Source organism: Homarus americanus, unplaced genomic scaffold (genome assembly GCF_018991925.1).
Source record: "Homarus americanus isolate GMGI-L3 unplaced genomic scaffold, GMGI_Hamer_2.0 scaffold24694, whole genome shotgun sequence".
NCBI classification, from domain to species: domain Eukaryota; kingdom Metazoa; phylum Arthropoda; class Malacostraca; order Decapoda; family Nephropidae; genus Homarus; species Homarus americanus.
The window spans coordinates 8,284,879-8,304,046 of record NW_024732780.1 but is presented as its reverse complement, the minus strand read 5'-3'; the positions used below and the strand labels follow the sequence as shown (position 1 = coordinate 8,304,046).

Genomic DNA, 19,168 nt, shown 5'->3' with positions numbered 1-19,168 from the left:
CAGTCTCACTCTACGTGCTCTTCCCTCATCAAACCTCACGTGGACCACATCGAAGACAGAACGATGCAATTTAACGTCATAAGTACTTTTAAAACACCAATACAAGACATACTTAAAGACCCTTATCAATGTAAAGTAGGAAGAATGAGATGGCTTTCATCCATTACTTGGCGTTTGTACCGCCGAGCAACTTTTCTCAATGTCGTTTCCTGATTGGTTGTCTCCAAGGTGAACACGGCTCAGCCCACAGAGCTCGCCTGCCCATTGGTTGGGAGATTTCGTCAGCTCATTTTTTTTCCCTTAATAATTTGTACATTTACCGACATAGCTTTCAGACCTTAAGCGTTTTCATAAGCTGGAGCATCCATGTTCATAGACGAAAAATTACACTATCATTAGTTACAATGGTGATTTTAATAACACATCACCGACCTGGGAATTTACGGAGGGTTTTCCGTACATTTTTCAGCGAGTTGCCAATTTCTGAATTTAACCTAACATTCGAAACTAAAAATATATAGAACTTATATTATTTTCGTGATACTTTCGTCTTTGTACCGATACACTGTGACTACGGACGATAATTATAAATCACCCTTGATCTTATTGTCAGGCGTTTGTCAATTCCCAAACCGCTTATTTCATTGAGAACCTAAGTGGCCGCTGCATTGTGTTACATTCACAACTAACTTGACCTTTACACTGCCATTCTTTCTTATTATGCCGAATGTGTGATGTAATAAAACAATCCGTTATATGACTTTCCTTGACAATATGAAGAACAATTAACACTAGGCCATTATGTTTGGTTTTTAAAGGATAACCCGAAGATTAGACCCTCCTCTTGTTTAACCTAGCACCCTAACACAGCAACATAACCTGGACAGACTAGGTTAGGATGGGTTAAACATTAATTAAGGTTGGGGACTTTATCTTCAGGTGATCCCAGACAAATATTGCACACTAATATATCTCTCTCTCTCTCACACACACACACACACGAGCACCAAGATATTTCACCATGAACTAGTGTACAAGGCAGACTGACTCACCACAAAGGACCTTTCCCGAGTGAAAGTGAGTCTTCGCCCTCAAGGCCTGACCATACGATACGTGCTTCACCTAAACCATACAAGTGTCACCTGGCACCTGTAAATTATGACTTATCACGTCAGCTACCCCCCCCTAAAAAAATTCAAGTAGCGCCAATAAATCATAAACCACACAAGAGTAAAAAACAAAATATAAAAAAAAATCCCAAAATACCAGGGACAAGTTAAGTCGAAGATCACACAAATTTCGCAATATTTAAGTCTTCAGAAAATCCAACGACGTAAATTAAAGTTGAAGAATGTCAACAACACACGTGACTGAACCCAGTAGTACCCCCCCCCTCGTTTATTTACGTTGCATCTCTACTTTAACCAGTAAACACGTAGTAGTTCTGCACACTGACGCACCATCAACTCCTTTCGTAACCAATAAAGCGTAGTATAGTGTACAGTGACGCAAAATCACCCCCTGTCCTGACCAATAACGGCGTAGTAATATTTGTACAATGACGCAGTATTAACTAATCAACAAGCAAGCACGTAGGTAAATACTAGACCCACACCCACAATAAACTCTTCTAGCATCGCCCTACGCAACACATCCACTTAATTATACAGAGGTGGGTACATATCAACACATCTATCAGTACAAAAACAATATGTAGATGCTGATTCCAGATATATATAAGCATGATCGTAATGTTATTAACCCAAAAGTAACCAGACGATTTAGTAGTTCGGTAAGAATATTTGGTACAATTCTTTATTTACTCTACTGAAATAAAGTAACAATATCTGTATACCATATTATACATATGAATACAAAAGGTCTTCCGTGTTATCTATGTAAAGTATACGCCAAGTAAGGTTTTCCCGCCATAATCTATTATCTCCACATACCAGTCAGTCTCAAGTTATGGTGACGACCCACTAGGCTGTAATACCTCACGTCGCCCTCTCCGTCCTTCACTGCTTACCTCGACACGTGTAATATTCTTTTTAAACCTTGGTCTCATACCATGCCTCTCGTCCTCTCAAGGTGATGTAGTTTAATTTTATATGAGGTTGGGGAGCATTGGTCTAGCCGCGTGTTGGCTCCAGACGGCTGCTCAATTTATATACTTTCTTACGTGCACCGAAAACAAGATTCAACTATTGGCTAAGTAAAATGTTGAAATTCTAGAACTTTAGGAGCTTAAAAGTGATATGTGCAATTTATTTTTTTATTAAGTGAATGAATGTCTATATAAAAAAAACCAACAGACACACACACGCTCTCAAGGATATTACACAATCAACCAGTTCTCCGAGACGTGGGAAATATGATGACCACACACACATCTTTACTTCCACGGAATAAATAAGCACACTACAAAACAGTGACCAGTACAAGTGCATGCTGTGTGCTTATCTACAGTACAGTATTCTGCTTAGTGACTATTACATCATGTGGTGTGTGGTAAGAGTTAGCTTGACATCATCACACAGTCGAGGAGGTCACACCACACTAAAACAGGTTTATCATGACGTTCAGTGACTTGGCTGTGATTGGTGGAGAAGGTGGGTGTGTGTCGCTAGGCATGTTCCCTGTCGTAGGGAGAAATTAACCACCATGAAACCTCCACCAATAAAAAAAAGGAGCCTTGTGACGCATGCTTTTCTGACTGAGCTGTGATTGGTCGAGAGGGAGGGTGTGTTGAGGCGCGACTTGCAACCCTTGTCGTCGGGGGCAACTCAACGGAAATCACCTCAGGGTTGCTTCTCTTGCATTTGCCCGCCCTATACTACACTATCTTTCCTACACCACCTCAACATTATACATTGAATTAGATAAAATATAAAACTTTTGTGTAGAATCTTTCGGATCTTAATCAGCAACACAACATATAATAGTTACTGCATAAACTATTCTTTCGTAGCCACATATGGATAGATTATAACCCCACCACAGACAGAAGTGGACAAGTTTCCCCACAAATCAAATTATTTTTTGTCTTAAAATATTTTGTCAACTTAATGGAAGTGTCGGGGAAACCAGTGAAGCGGCTACCCAATAGTACATACTTGACACTCCTACAGTTAACGACGCACACTCCAAACAACACACTTAACGCACTCCAACGAACAACAAACTTAACGCACTCCAACAAACAACACACTTAACGCACTCCAACAAACAACACACTTAACGCACTCCAACAAACAACACACTTAACGCACTCCAACAAACAACACACTTAACGCACTCCAACAAACAACACACACTACTCCCTCGACAAACACTTTACCACACCCAATAAATGACCAAGTCCAAACGCAGAATTTTCCTAAAGTTAAGAGTATAATGAAAAACAGGATGCAGCAACGTTACAAGCCAAAATTTCCTGGTAGTGGTAATGTCAGGAAGCCTTCAACCCCCCTCGCTCTCATTCACAAACTCAGCTTATTTAAAATGGTGAAGATACTGTAGGTTCCAAATTTCAGAAGGGCAAACTTTGATAGTTTAAAGAGGCAGCTGAGAGAAGGGGTGAGACCTCACCTGGATTACGCAGTTCAGTTCTGGTCACCGTATTACAGAATGGATATAGAATCCTTGGAAAGAATTCAGAGGAGAATGACAAGACTAATCCCGGGCATCATGTTAAAGCATCTTAATTTACACTCCCTCGAGAGACGTAGAGTGAGGGGAGACATGATAGAGGTGTATAAGTGGAAGGCAGGGCTAAACAAAGGGGACATTACAAAGGTACTCAAACTATCCAACCAGGAGCGAACTCGTAACAATGGTTTTAAATTAGACAAATTTAGATTTCGGCGTGAAATAGGTAAACACTGGTTTGGAAACAGAGTAGTGGATGAATGGAACAATTTACCAAATATCATCATTAACTCGAATACACCGGATAACTTCAAACATAGGTTGGATGCTTATAGGTAGCAGGCAGCTACCAAAGAGGGAGGTACTACCGCCTGGGAAGATATTGGAAGCATATGTGTTGTCTAATGGTAGACCCTGCTGCTATATGGCATCACAAAAATTGTGACCAAGTCCCAGGTTGTTGATCTTTCTGCCTCATTTACACACAATTGCAGGGTCTCAATTGTTTCTCTTTGACAACACAACATACATAATGTATATCGTTTTTCATACTGGATTTATTTTTTCGTTTTTGTATTTATTTAGGGTTATTAGTATTATTTTTAGTACAGGTATTTTGTTATTAATTATTATTATTATTATATTTTCGTCCCCCAGGCCCTGACGTGGTCAGTGTCCTGTGCCCGGGTGGGTTAATAATCCCCGTAAAATAAAACATGAGCAATAGGGATTGGGTATAAACGGGACTGCCCAATATGGGTCAATAGGCCCGCTGCAGTTTCCTCCATTCTTATGTTCTTACGTCTGTTTACTAATTTCCGGTCGTAGAATTTATTACCATCTATAAACGAATTGGCATTTATTAAGTATAGGTGTATTGTTTGTATACCTGCACTGTATACGACGATTGTGTGTTTGTATTATCTATATACATGTTCAATCAATGTCAACTTGCAGGATGTTTTTTAAAATCTAATTATTTTAAATATTTATTTATCTACCTTCCCCAAGCAACGTAAACAAACCGCTCCCAAAAAACAAACATGTTTATGTGTTTACCCTCCAGTAGTGCCGTGTGTACCCAACAAACAAGACACTCAAACACTTCAGGATTGTAACGCCAAGGGATTATTGGTGCAACTGCTGAGGTGACGTCACGATCACCCGACTCTGCGATTGGCTCCGGCGGGGGGTGTGTGTACGTGACCAAACGCGAAGCAACAAATCCGCGACGTGCGCAGGTGGTGACCAAGGTTACACTGTCTTAGGGTCAGAAGGCTTGTGATTGGGTATAAACTGGAGGTGTGGACGTGATTGGTTGGTATTTTCCTACGCAGAAATTGTAACACAAGGCAAGGTTATGGAGGTGGGGTCGACCAGCGTCTTGCGTTGAGACTAATTTTTACATTAGGAATTGAGAGAAAGTGTGGAGGAGAGTGAGAAAGTGTGGAGGAGAGTGAGAAAGTAAGATGAGAGAGAGAAACACACAAATGTAGATGAATATAGACGAGCCTCAATGTGTGTGTGGATCTGCCTGCAACCAACACGTCCACCACACTAGGAAGGTCACCCTTAAAGGAACAGGGAAGACGTGCACCAAAACACACACACGTACACCCACACACCTGACTTAACAACAGGAAAATTATAACTCCCACTTACCCAACCCCGACAGAACACACCGATTTAGTAAGCTATCAGAGGCACCAATAAGATGAACCTGAATTAGTAACTAGAGTAAGCTATCAGAGGCACCAATAAGATGACCCTGAATTAGCGTGTGTTTCCCCCCAATATACACAACAGTTGGGAGGGGAAACTACTTGGATCTTACTCTGTTAAACCAGGAAACTTTAGTAAGCGATTCATCTCTAGATTAACCTTCCATTCCTCCAAGCCGATTTCACCTGGAGATAAACCTTCCCAACGCTCACTGGAGGGGTTAGATTACGTTTGGATGGGGTAGGTTAGCGTTTGGTTTGGTTAGATTAGCGTTAGGTTTGGTTACGTTAGTTAGGTTAGCAATACGGTAGTTAATCTACAGGCGAAATATGCTGGTGTCTAATCTACAGGTGAAATATTTGTGACGTCTTGTACAAGCTTAAAGGTCAGCCTGAGCTACGTTTTAGCATTATATAGACCAGCTTAAGCCATGCCCGGTATACAGAGGTCAGCTTAAGCCAATAAGAATGTGACGTTACTGAGAGAGAGAGAGAGAGAAAAAAAAATCGTGTTAACAGGAAAATAATTACCTCATCATAATAATAAATCACCTGAAGATTAAACAAACGCCACTGGGGGGTGGGGGTTAAGTTAGCTCAAGGTTTAATCTATAGACCTTGGATTAGATTAAGTCAGGTTAGCGTTTTTGGATGGTTTAGGTGAAATAAAACCGAGCGGGGGTGTTTACTCTACAGGTGATCCTAATTAACCACACACTCCCTAGACTATGTAGGTCAGAAGTAGGGAAACACCTGCCACCCTTCTGGAATGTTATGACGCAAGTGTGGTGACGGGGGAGCGGCACGGTGACGTCACGGCCCTCACTCCCCTCTCATTGGCTGTCTACGGAGGTGTGGACGTCGCCATCACCACACATGCGCAGTCGGCCCTACACCACCGCGTCTTCCGATTGTTTTTTTGGGACTTTTTGGAGGAAATTCTTGATCAACTCTTTTTATCCAATGGTAATATTTGTTTTACAAGTTTGGCATATTAATAGGTCAGAGAGAGAGAGAGAGCAATAAAACCACATCACCTATAGCTTCCCAGTGAACAAAATGCACCCAAATACTAACCACATATTAGGCTAGACTCCTCGCCTACCACAGCAATGGGTGATACAGCAAGGACCTGAGTTGTAGGGAAGGAAGGAGGCACGGAAGGGAGGTAGAGAGAATACCTTCACTGAATCAATACCCCAACACACACAAAGGAAAATAAGAATACGACAATACGACCCAAACATATTAAAACACAAAATGAGGTAACAGGGTGCACAGGTAAGGCGACGGGGTGCACAGGTAAGGCGACGGGGTGCACAGGTAAGGTGACGGTAAACAATGGACTACACCTGGAGACGTGCGCGCTGTGTCTTAACTCTGGAGCCCAAACTAAGACAAAGCAACCTAAAATTATTGCACGAGACAGACTGAACAGATGGAAACATAGATAGACAGGTAGATACAGTGCATGAATGTTTTACCTGTACTGTTTAACCTAACTCTGCCTTCCTCCCAGCCCTGCACAGATGCTTCCTGGGTGAGTCACCTTACTTTCTCCTCCCCCCCCCTCTTCACGCTGATTCAGGATTCATCATTCTAGATCTTTACTGTCACCCGGAAGCACTGCATATTACCCCCTTCCAGCCCCTCCCTCTCTTTAGTGCCAGACTCTTTCCTTCCCGTGTATGTGTCTGTGATAAACAAGAGAGAAAGAATTAATCAAACATCCTACTATCAACAAAAAGAAAGAGAGAGAGAGAGAGAGAGAGAGTGTGTGTGTGTGTGAGGTGTGTTAACAAATCCTACCACCACGCCACACACACACACTAAACGGAATAACGAACCCAGCCATAACAACCACCACACACACCGGGGTCCTTATCACCACCGTGGATTGTCACGCCCCAAGCTTGACGTTTATCCCGACGCTTGCTCAATAAGTCAAGGAAGGTTCCAATAATGTATTCTCACAAGTACTTTGATTTCGATAGGGTTCACTCTCTGCTTTAAAAAAAATAATAATAATATACCCAATAATTAAAACAATAATAATAATATGAAAATAAATATAAAACTAATAATATGAAAATAAATATAAAACTAATAATAACACCAATAATTATCGTTCCTACTGATAAACACAAAACGACCCTGCTAAACTGACCATCTCTGCAACACAACACAACACTCCCAAGGATATCAAACACGATGTCACAACAAACTTTAGATCTTTGACTGCAGGATATCACGAGATAACAAGGCTAGAGCTGTTTTTAAAGGATATCTCAACAACATCCAATACCACCATTTACTCCCCAAGGATATCACATTAGGATACCACAATATACAGAGGATCGATGACTGTAGGATATCACAACAGGATGACACGAGCTGAATTCTAATTTTTTTAAGGATATCATATCATTAACGGGACTATGATAAGGTTAGATTACCATTGGGGTGGTTGACCCTCACGTCAAATAAACATAGTACATACAGCTATTCTTCCGGCGCCCCTAAAACAAGTACGGTATTAGGTTTCGAAAATTCTACACATGAAAAAAAAAAATTGTTCGAGTGGATGAAAATTAGAACAACTTCAACAGCGAGAGTGTACCCAGAGGTAATATAACACACACACGTGGAGCACCGTACCAGTCCAAAGCTAGACCAGCAACAAAAAAAACGGGAACAGGGGGTGTGGTAGTGTGGAGGAGGGTAGTGGGCAAGGAGGCAGTGTGGAGGGGTGTTGGGGAGGGGGGGGAAGGATGCAAAGAAAAACACTGTTAGCCTTATCATAGACGAAGATAAACAGAACACGGAATAGCACCTGCAAACTAGACACCCCAGTTTATTTCACCGTAGGATTAACCACCTCTAAAGTTAACCTAACCTAAACCCGCCAGAAAATACAAGGAGAGAGAGGGAGAGAGATAGAGAACAGGAAGAGGGCCGGGCAGAAGTAGAGCCGAGTCACCAAGGACACGCACACTAGGAACTACTGTACCTACTTGCCACTGCCCGCCCGAATCGCTTCCAGCCTCACCAATTAGTACTTCCAACAATATACGCATCATTACTATACCACCCGGAAATAACACAGTAGTAGTTTCACCTTGTTGAGTTCCGTATACTGTATCGCAATATACCCTCAAAGGTCAAATGGTGTGTGTGACCTCTGAGACGGGATCCTACACGTGTCTTAAATCACAAGTCATCATCTGTTGTCACCTAAATCAATATATTATCCACCTGACTCCTCCTGTTAACGGTCCAGGGCATGTAACCTTCATCAAGTCCAACTCTCCATTAGTTTTCAATTAACTGATCAATAACGACCACTCTAACACCCTTTCTCTGCCCAACCTCCTCCTCCCCCACCCTTTCTCTGCCCAACCTCCTCCTCCCCACCCTTTCTCTGCCCAACCTCCTCCTCCCCCACCCTTTCTCTGCCCAACCTCCTCCTCCCCACCCTTTCTCTGCCCAACCTCCTCCTCCCCCACCCTTTCTCTGCCCAACCTCCTCCCTCCCACCCTCCCAACCTCTCCCCCACCCTTTCTCTGCCCAACTCCTCCCTCCCCCACCCTTTCTCTGCCCAACCTCTCCCCACCCTCTGCCCAACCTCCCCCCTCCCCCACCCTTTCTCTGCCCAACCTCCCCCTCTCTCCAAGAATCTACTGTATGTCCTGTGCCCTACAATTCACCCCAACACTGAAGTGACAAAGGGAAGATAACGTAGATAGTGTAATCATATAAATTGCAAGAGGTAGCCATGGTGATAATGCAGATAGACTTGTATAAATAGCAACAAACTTACGAAGAAAAGTATGTCGGGTCCAAAGTTAATCAGACCAGATACTACACAGAATAAGGTGTTGTATTACTCAGTCACATCACACCTGCCCATAACTAGACAAGGAAGGAGAGAGAGAGAGAGAGAGAGAGAGAAAGAGAGAGAGAGAGTGTGTCCTCTCCCCGCTTGCTCATCTCACCTAGCAACCCAGGCACAGCAGCTGGTCTCCGTCGTCGAGCTAAGTAGTGTATGTTAGACCCTTGTCTCTCTCTCTGGCGGCCCTGGCATTCACATCGACCAGCAAACGAGTGATAAAACATGAAACTTTTTTACTATCAATGGCATTCTTTTACTATAATAAGCTAGTAACAAAACAACAATTGCATTAAAATAAAATAAAAAAATAAAGTGAATAAAACGTAACGTTATACCAAACAGCTCATAAACCAACGTGACCTAATATTGATCTTGAGGAGTGACAACCCGGCGAGCTTGGCAGGCAGGCAGGCAGGGCGGGTAATGAGGCTGGGCTAAACATATAATCAATACCCTCCAATTTCGTGCTATTTATCGTATGGCCTCAAGTGCGTACAGTATATTCCCAGCAGAACGAGTGTGGCCTAGTTCTGTAATAATAATAGCCTCTAAATCATGTGTTATCTGAGTGAATAATGGCCTCGGTATGTACAGTAATTCACATTCCAAAACAACTTGACGTCTGTTTCAATGACGTCAAAGGTTCGTCGGCAAAAGAACCTATTACGGCCTACTTATCCATAACACAAGTAAGATATCCCCTCGACCAAACACACTCCCGAATACAACTTCATTATCATCACATCCCAGAACAATCACGCGACAAATGCACCCACATTTAACCCACCAGCGAGGGATCAAAAGTCAAATATAGCAGTCACACCACCGCCACTAACTGAAGCAACAGGCAATATAGCAACATCATGACGATAACAGTCCCATAACGATAGCAACTCCATTCAAACAACATTAGCAGTCACCAAATACAGCAGCCAGAACAGGTATCTAGATAATAATACACTTCTCAGCAACACACACGCATATATATATAACTCCCTGACGACAGATGAGCGACAGTCTTGCATGGAGAATGAACGCTACCAACACCCATACACAGACATTATTGACTATTTAAGATAACGTCGTGATAATCATACGGACAGACATCGCCAGGACATAAAATGCACCAGCACGGAGACAGCCACACCTCAAAAACAGGAACCGTCCCCCTAGCAACTGACCAAACAACTGGAAAGACGGGTCGTGGTGGTCATCGCCCCAAAACCCTCTCCCTCCTGACTGCCCTGCTTGCCAACAACAAATTATCTCAAACAAAGTACCGTGTCATCCCTCCTCTCGCGTAATGACATGATCCCTCCCTCCCTCTCTCTCTCTGCCAACGTCAAGAGCTCAAGACTCCCTCGCCCACCCGCGTACTCTACCAGCTGTTTCTCCCTAGTCCGTACCCAAAACCAAATGATGTACTTTCACCACCATTACTCAACTTTGTGTGGCTACTACCCGGTCCTAACCTTGGACAAAGAATTTTTTTCGTTCAGTTCCCAGCAATCTCCAATCAAACCTCTTAAACGTGTGTTATCGATTAGCAAATTTAACACAACTAAAACCGCACGCTATAGCAGTACCCTAGTTTCATATTTATTAAAGTAAAACCCATTGCAATTTCATGAATAAATGTTGGACAATTAAAATTTTCCTATAATTATTTTCCTAGTGCAGCAGCGAAAGAAAAAAGCAACACCGCGCCTAGGATCTTAAGTTCCTACAAAGGAATACAGAAAAATTAACTCATTAAACATGTAACATCGCCTCTGACACCTGCAGGAGGAAACGTTGGCAGCTGTCGTGTGAAGCCAAGAGCAGGCAGCCAATCAGCGGTAGCAACTGGTGCTGTGATGACACTCCTTGGTCCCGGGTAGTGGGGAAGGAGGGCGGGAGACCATCACTGTATCTCGCCTGATATTAAAACGCTGGTCCAGACGGAAGCGCTTATAACCTTTGACGTTCTGGATAGTTCCCTCAACTAAGGTACACTTACTACTACTTTAATAAACGGTATTGAGGGGCTTCACAGGCTAGTTTTATAAAAGACAAACTCACAAAACAAATAAATTATACTATCTTTAAGCTACGTATCTTACCATTAAGTTTAATTCCACTACTATAAAAGGCCTCTGTGTTTGTACAATATTGTATTTGTTAAGGGCGTCCAGAAAAAGTAATCACAACTGAGCATAAAAGTCATAGGACAAAGAAAGGTTTGACTTGGTTGGTGACTTTTTTTCCTACAGCAGGTTAGAACAGCGAGTCACTGATCTCAAGATCCAGGAATCGAACCTTGAATGACGTCAAGGTAGCCGGTTTTATCCAACACTGTGTAACACGAAACCCGCCATTTATCACACAAAGCTCCATGCTACCTGACAACATCTGCTTATTAAATGTGCTACTCATTATAATTATACAATGTGCGGTTACTAATGAATGACCCGTGTATAATAAACTGATGTGTTTATATACAACATACAGTATTTTTATCTTGCGTGTACAGATACTTGGACCCGAGAGAAAACCACCGGCCAGATCACAAATTGTACACTGGTTGTAGTACTTTTAACTGCTTCCTGGTGGCCGCGCGGGAAGGCGAGCTGGGGGATTATATATAACTTGTCCTCGGACCTGGGGCAAACTTCCACAGGGGTGTGTGTGTGTGTGCCAAATAATGTTCAATTTAATGGGAGCGAACTAAAATGAGTACAGGTACACGCCAAAGCCTTGCAACTGTCATCTACTGTACACTCGGCGAAACAAGGAATGTGTCGTAATGATGAAACTGATGTAATAACAATATTTTAAGTGACACAATAAGTTAAAGGCAGCAAAACGCCAACTAAAACATTCTTCAATGAAAAGCTGACAAGAACTTTCAAATGATATTGTCTCTTTCGTAAATATTGAAATAGGAATGGCTCCATTATGGCAAATCTGAGTCACATACTGTACCTGGCGATCCCGAGCAACATATTCTATAACACACACCATGGCAGTACACGACAAAGTACTTTAATAATAATAATAAACACAACAAATAAAGTTACATCCATAGAATTAGCTTCCAGTACCCCAATATGGATTACTAAGTTAGTCTAAAGATGAGATATATCCAGTGATAAATTGAGAATATTGTGTACGTGTTTCTAGTGAAAATATGTCCCCTACACTATAATCACACGAGGAAAGAGAATCTACATGATAATCCCCCAGTAGTGATGTACGGTATTTACTGAAGAATCCTCACACTGGGTACAGTACTTACAATAGGAAGTAGAGACCCCAGGCAGACCCGGCGCCCCACACGTTAGGAGTGACGCCGCGGTAGAGTCCTTTTATGCCCTCATGCCGGAAGATCTCACTCATTGCCTGCGTCAAACCCGTGTAGTGAGGCTTGGCTGACGCCGTACCATCGCTCACTATAGAAAAGAAAAGCATACAATGTATTAATTAATCATTTAAGTAATTAAATAGCATGATTACCAGAAAATACACAAAACATTAGTAAAATTAAATGTAAGACAAAAGAATTGAAATTCCTTAGCCTCCACAAGCACCAGACCAAACGTAATATCAGTGTACTAATGATATATACAGTAAATCCGCTAAACCGTATGCCAGAATCATCGAAAACCTGAAATTCCCCATAGTTTCCTTATAAACTGACACTAGACATTCATTCACTCTTTTGTAGTGTGAATTTGAATAATCTTCCTCAATGATCAAACTCTACTATTGTACAGTAAGTATTCACATTCAAACAACCAAAGAGGCAAGCGTGGTCCACATATGAACATGTCATATGACAATCTTTTGAACTAGAAAACTGAAATATTTACTATGATCAAATAAAATTGTTTCCATAAGCCGGGGAAAAATAAAAACACAATTCTTAACTACAGTAGTGGGTGGTGGCTGGCAGGGACACAAAGCCACATATCCCAGGAGAGCCTTAGTACTTGCCAATATTCAGCATAACCCAGCACTGTGCCAACTAGCATGCCACACGTGAGCCACAAGTCATCACCCTTGTTTCACCTTCATACAAAACCAGGTTATGAAGAATAAAACTGAATTCTGGGCCCAATTATGCCTACTTTATTTAGAATGCAAGATTATATTTTTGTTGTAAGTATTTAGTCTGGTATGTAACCTCGTATGTAAATTTTACTGGCGTCTTACTCATCAACATTATGAAACATCATTGGTTTGATGCCAAATATGAGCTTATATATCCATATCATTATACTGTACCTAGTCTAGTTTCTGTGGCAGCAGTAAATGCAGGGTTTAGTTCACACTTAAGTAATCAGATCTTCCCAACTACTGTACTGTACAAATAACCTTTCTGTTAACAGTACAGTACTGGGACACCAAACATTGAGTACAGTATCTTTGAGCAATAGTGCCCAGGTAGCTACAGTATATGCAAACAGGGGCAGCAGCTATTATTTGTTACTTCACTAGTTATTCTAGACATTTAACCACACTCTAAGTGTGTTTTCTTAAGGAGTTTACACAGTATAAATAGTGCACATGATTTCAAAATCCCAAGCATGATGTTTTGCAAATAATTCCTGTAAACTATATTTGTTTAACTTTACTACATACAGTACTGTACTAAGAATGAAAGCATTGGGCAGAATGACAAGTAATATCTTACTTTAACCACTAAATCAGCCTCCAGCATCACTGTCGGCCTGGGCTGAATAACAAACCCACCCCAGGAGTCCACACCCAGGTGGGGCTGTACAGTATGTGTACATCATATGACCTCATCTATGACATTCTACCCAACACTACTGCTTAGATAGTAAGGGAGAGTACTGTATAAATATAATAGAACACTACATAACTTCAACTTTGGGATAACTAACAACTTATTCTGTAGTTAAAATACAAATTTTATTTGTATAGTATATCCAATAAAAGAAAACAAAATTCAAGTCATTCGGAAACAGGCCGTATTATCTGAAGACTAACAGTCTATTACAAGACGGTTTAAATGCTGGAAATGTTTACAACAAAAATGCTCACAAAATGAATTTCAGGAAACTGTACAATAATGCATAAACTAAAGTGTTTACAGCGATGAGAAAAGTGGATCCACAATTACCTCCACATCTTGATATGATCTTGTTCCTAGTTATACTGAAGCAGCTCACTAACCTGTACTGTATGTTATCTTCTATTCAGTACAGTGTGTCATGCAAACAAACTATATAATTTGAATCAATACGGGACAACTAAATACAGTACAGATAAATTGATTACTACTCTGTAAATACATGTACTAATCTGGGCCTCTGTGCAATATGCGGCTAATATCACTTTGTCACCATGGATTTACCATCTGCAGTTTAGAGTACAGTACTGTACCTGTACTGTGCAGTATCCATGGTTTATATTCTTTCTATCATTTACCAACCTCGGTACAGTCTGCAGGTTCTAGAAGATCTCTAGCCTGTCTATCACATACAGTAGTTCATCTTGTTTCCCTCTCGGCTCTTTAAATCTACAGTACAGTATTTGCTTATTTTCATCATTCATACTATACTGGCATTAGGCATCTTCTAACATTCAAAAGAATAGGAGACAGGGGCAGCAGCCACACCCCTTGTGGCAGCCACCCTGCTCACGGAGTCACTATTACTCAAGAGTGCTTACATTTTTGGCCAAGCAAAGGAAATTATTTAATTTAAAATGTTTCCATAAATATGGGGGGTTGCCTGTATATTTTTCTTAAATGAAACTGTCCTTGAAAAATTTAGGTGGGCAATATTGAACCAGTATACATTTGTTGAAGATTCTTACAAGCTTCTATTATATAAAAAATGTCCGCTAAAATATATACTGTACCTGAACTGTAATGTACAAAAAAAATCCGCCTTAAAACCAAGACACACTGTACAATACCATACATTCACCAGTGTACGTGCCTTGGGATAACAGAGAAGTGTAAATCCTCCACTCGTTTTGGATTATTCTCGAGGTAAGAAAGAAGTTATCTTTCATAGATTAATATCCCAAAGGTGCTGGTTAACACACACCCATCTCCCAGAGTATTACTATACAGGGGGTCCCTGACTTACAAACGCCCACTCATACGAACGGAGTTAAACTTGAAATTTACAGTACACTATTTTATTTACCGGACATGTTTTACTTTAATTTACTGTATTTTATCATTCTATTTCTTCTTTTGTCTTAAATTAAGTGATTTGAGGTGTATATAAGGACTTAAGCTATGATATAGTGGGATTATAAACATTGTTCCATAAGTACACTACTGTATATACTGTACATAGCACGTGTTCTGACTTACGTACATATCTGTTTGTAATCCGGTGACCTGCATTAAAAATTAGTTATTTTAATTCTCAAACTTTCCGGAGCACCCGAAGATTCCCCCCCCAGCTTATTTTACCTCATATTGAACCACCCCTTAAGCTGACCTAACCACCCTAGGAAACTTTAAATGCAGTTGATATTCCGGTGAAGCAAATGGGGGAAATTTTTCAGGATACAATAATTTTTTTTTTTACAAAGGATATCATAGAACTTGGAAGAATCAGTCAAGCTTGAATCCACAAGAAAATTTGAACCAAAGACTACTATAGTATATACTAAGAACCCTCAATAGCAAAAGTGAAATATTCCAAAGCAGCGCACAAGCATTACTTTCTGGTGGGTGGGCCGGGAGATTCACCAACGTGCCTCATCTTGTTTCAGAACTGTAAGTAGATAGGTCACTGGTCCCTACAGCAAATGAATCAACCACTGCTGAGTCTAATGACTGAATTAACAAGAATAGTACATTTGTCAAAAAGTTGGCCGCTCCTGCTAGAATAAGTCAACAGGTCAGAGATAGTTTATTCATATTAACTGGAGTACACGGAGAATGGTTCTGCATTCTCCGCATATTATTATTATGCAGTGAATAAAGATACGGCAGCTGGAGCCATTAGCCAAAAATCCCACTAAATATTGTACAGGTACGGACGTGTCGTTAGGTTTGGTTTAGTCAACAAGGCCATTTTCCTAACTTTTAACTAACGTAGTATTGTACAGTCTGCCTACCATGTACCTTTTTATTAACCATAGTACACGGAGAATGATTCAGCGAGATTATATTTTATAAACTGGAACAAGCGGAGAATTCAGAAGAAGCGTACAGTAGAGTATTTAAAGGAGTTTCTTCACACTCATACAATATCCAGATTCTACTGTATGCAATAAATGATAAAATTCCAGTTTTCATTATTTTTTATACCGACTTAACCTTCTGGAAAAGTCAAACAGGATTATTTCAAGAATCAAATAAATATTACAGTAAAGGCATAAAATTGGAGGGAAATAAATAAGTATTTAAGTGGGTGAAAGGAATCAATAAAGGGGATATAGATAAAGTTCTTATAATATCCGAGCAGGATAGGACTCGGAGCAACGGATTCAAGTTGGATAAGTTTAGGTTTAGGAGGGAGATAGGAAGAAACTGGTTCACAAATAGGGTGGTGGACGAGTGGAACAAGCTTAGCAACTTTGTAGTAAGTGCTGGAAAGCTGGAAAGTTTCAAAAGGAGGCTAGATAGGTTCATGGATGATAGAGAGTGGTAGTAACTCTCGACAGGAGCTGCCATGCACAGGCCAACCGGCCTATTGCAGACTCCTTATTTTCTTATGTAAATATTGGATAACCCAAGCTTATTTAACCTAACGATTAACTACCCCAACATCCTCCAAATAGTGTTAGGGTGATTAATCTTCAGGTGAAATAAGCTGGAGTGGAGAATTATAACTTATATCAATAGATATCACACAACATCCATGAAATAATGACAAAATTCTCCGCCAGCGCCTCAGTCCATTCCGGGAATTATACATGAAAAAAAAATTCCAGGAGATAAGTTTGATCCGGTACAAACAGGTATAAGGGGTGCTGGTATAAGGGGTTCTGGTATAAGGGGTGCAGGTATAAGGGGTGCTGGTATAAGGGGTACTGGTGTGGTATTAATGGAGTGAAAACCAACCACGGAATCTGTAAAAAAGGTTAAAATAGTTAGAAAAAAATGTCTAATCATCACTCACCGGCAAATCTGATCTTGAGGAGGTCGAGGGGATGAAGGATGAGGGTAGAGGCCACACCACCAGACACCCCAGCCACGAGATGCTCATACCTCACCCCAGCCAATGGGTTCCTCGCACTCTTGTTACGACTCATTGTTTCTTTTTGGGGTTATCGTTCTATTTTATAAGTCTCGGCTATCTAATAGAATTAATCTTTGTCCTGTCTTCAAAGCTTCTCATGGTTTTTTGGATCAGCACATGGGAGATATCACTTGGACGGAAGGGAGAGGTCACAGTACAACCTCTACCACAGGCAACAGCTGGGTGACTGAGGAGCTGCGTCGCCCTACTCGTCCTCCAGGCTGCTTAGTGACGCAATCACCTCACACCCGTCTTCTACCACACATTAAACTGAAACTAATAAAATACGACACTAATTAATAAATTTTATTAGAATAAATTTCAAACAATAATATAAAATACTGATAAGCATTGTAATAGTTCCATTTATTTTATTCCGAGTGATACAAAATGTTTCATTATATTTCACAATCTATAGCTAATAAAACAATATTAATCACTATAAAACTAATAAAATTAAATTATAAAAAATAGTATTACTAATTATGAACAACAAATTTATTAATTAATTTGATATTAATGATAAAAAGGAACCAACGACCGAGTTAACAACAAACCAGTGAGAGACGTTGTTCAAACACCTGTGAGGACCATGGCGCGCATCCTTCGAGTCTCGTGAGTCTTTATTTTCACGTATTTCTTCCCCATTTATCAGTTTATACCACTACATCTGCTTTATTATGTTTTAATACATGAGAATCTATCAAATGATGGTAACTAACTTTGATATGGAAGTCAATATCCGTCTTACCTGATGACTTCCATGGTGTAGGCCTTTAGACCCGATATTACCTCCTGGTAAAGCATTACTTTTATTTTATTTAAGTACATTAAAATGAATTCGTTTTCCTGTACTGTAAGTGATTTGATGCATGAAGAAGGTTTTATGAGAACATTTTTGCATTATCAACTCGGGTTTTTTCCTCTCAGTGGTTCTAACCGACGGTATACCATACCCTGGGTTAGGGTCACCTCCTACCCGAGACTTACACCCAATTCAAGAGATAATCCATACCTATTAGTATATATACCATGCGTTTTAGCTGTATGATTACAAAAACAAATTATGTAAATCTTGTAGGAAAAAGCAGTGAAATGGGGAAATGTAATGCAGGCTTTAAAATGGTTGCCTTTTATTACATAAGTTATGTTATTCCGTCACACAAACATTGTACTACAAGTACATATTTCACACTGTGGTTTAGAATAACTTTATTGCAATTTACAGATTTCAGGCTAATAGGTTTGGCAGTTTCAGTTTATGAACTGGGCGATGGAAACGTTTAAATTGGTCTTAAGTCAACAAAATATAGACATGCATAAAAACATTGATTTTCCAGCTCCAGCTTTTTCTAAACAAATCAGTTAGTGTACAGTATATAATTCGGGGCTCCTCTCTGGTCCTTCTTCCGGTACAACGAACTTGTTCTACGGAGTGGCTGACATCGTCAGGAATTTCTTCTTCCGACATGTCAACGTCAAGAATAAAATACAGTAATAATAAGAATATAAAAGAAGAGTGAGAATATTGGCCAACGCGTATACAATTACTTATGTTATTGTATGTTAATTATTCTCTGGATAACGATATGTCACCCAATATTTACGCTCTTCCTGTTTAGAGAGAGAGAGAGAGAGAGCAGACGTAATTACTCTTAATTTGTTAAAGTTAAGGTCAAATAAAC

General features: G+C 40.4%; 1 protein-coding gene across 2 annotated transcripts in view; it reads right to left on the bottom strand.

The window, feature by feature from the left end:
- The window catches only part of LOC121869049 (mitochondrial folate transporter/carrier-like), a 33,436-nt gene extending 15,714 nt beyond the window's left edge, over window positions 1-17,722 (bottom strand). The window contains exons 1-2 of one of the 2 annotated variants that reach the window (XM_042370148.1): window positions 17,364-17,722; window positions 12,542-12,695 (exon numbers count right to left, since the gene is read on the bottom strand). In XM_042370148.1, coding sequence (XP_042226082.1) covers window positions 12,542-12,695; window positions 17,364-17,496 — 287 coding nt within the window. In that variant the 5' untranslated portion in view covers window positions 17,497-17,722. The remainder of the gene's footprint in view (window positions 1-12,541; window positions 12,696-17,363) is intronic. The other variant, XM_042370147.1, reaches the window with a different exon arrangement.
- Between the last annotated feature and the right edge of the window lie 1,446 nt (window positions 17,723-19,168).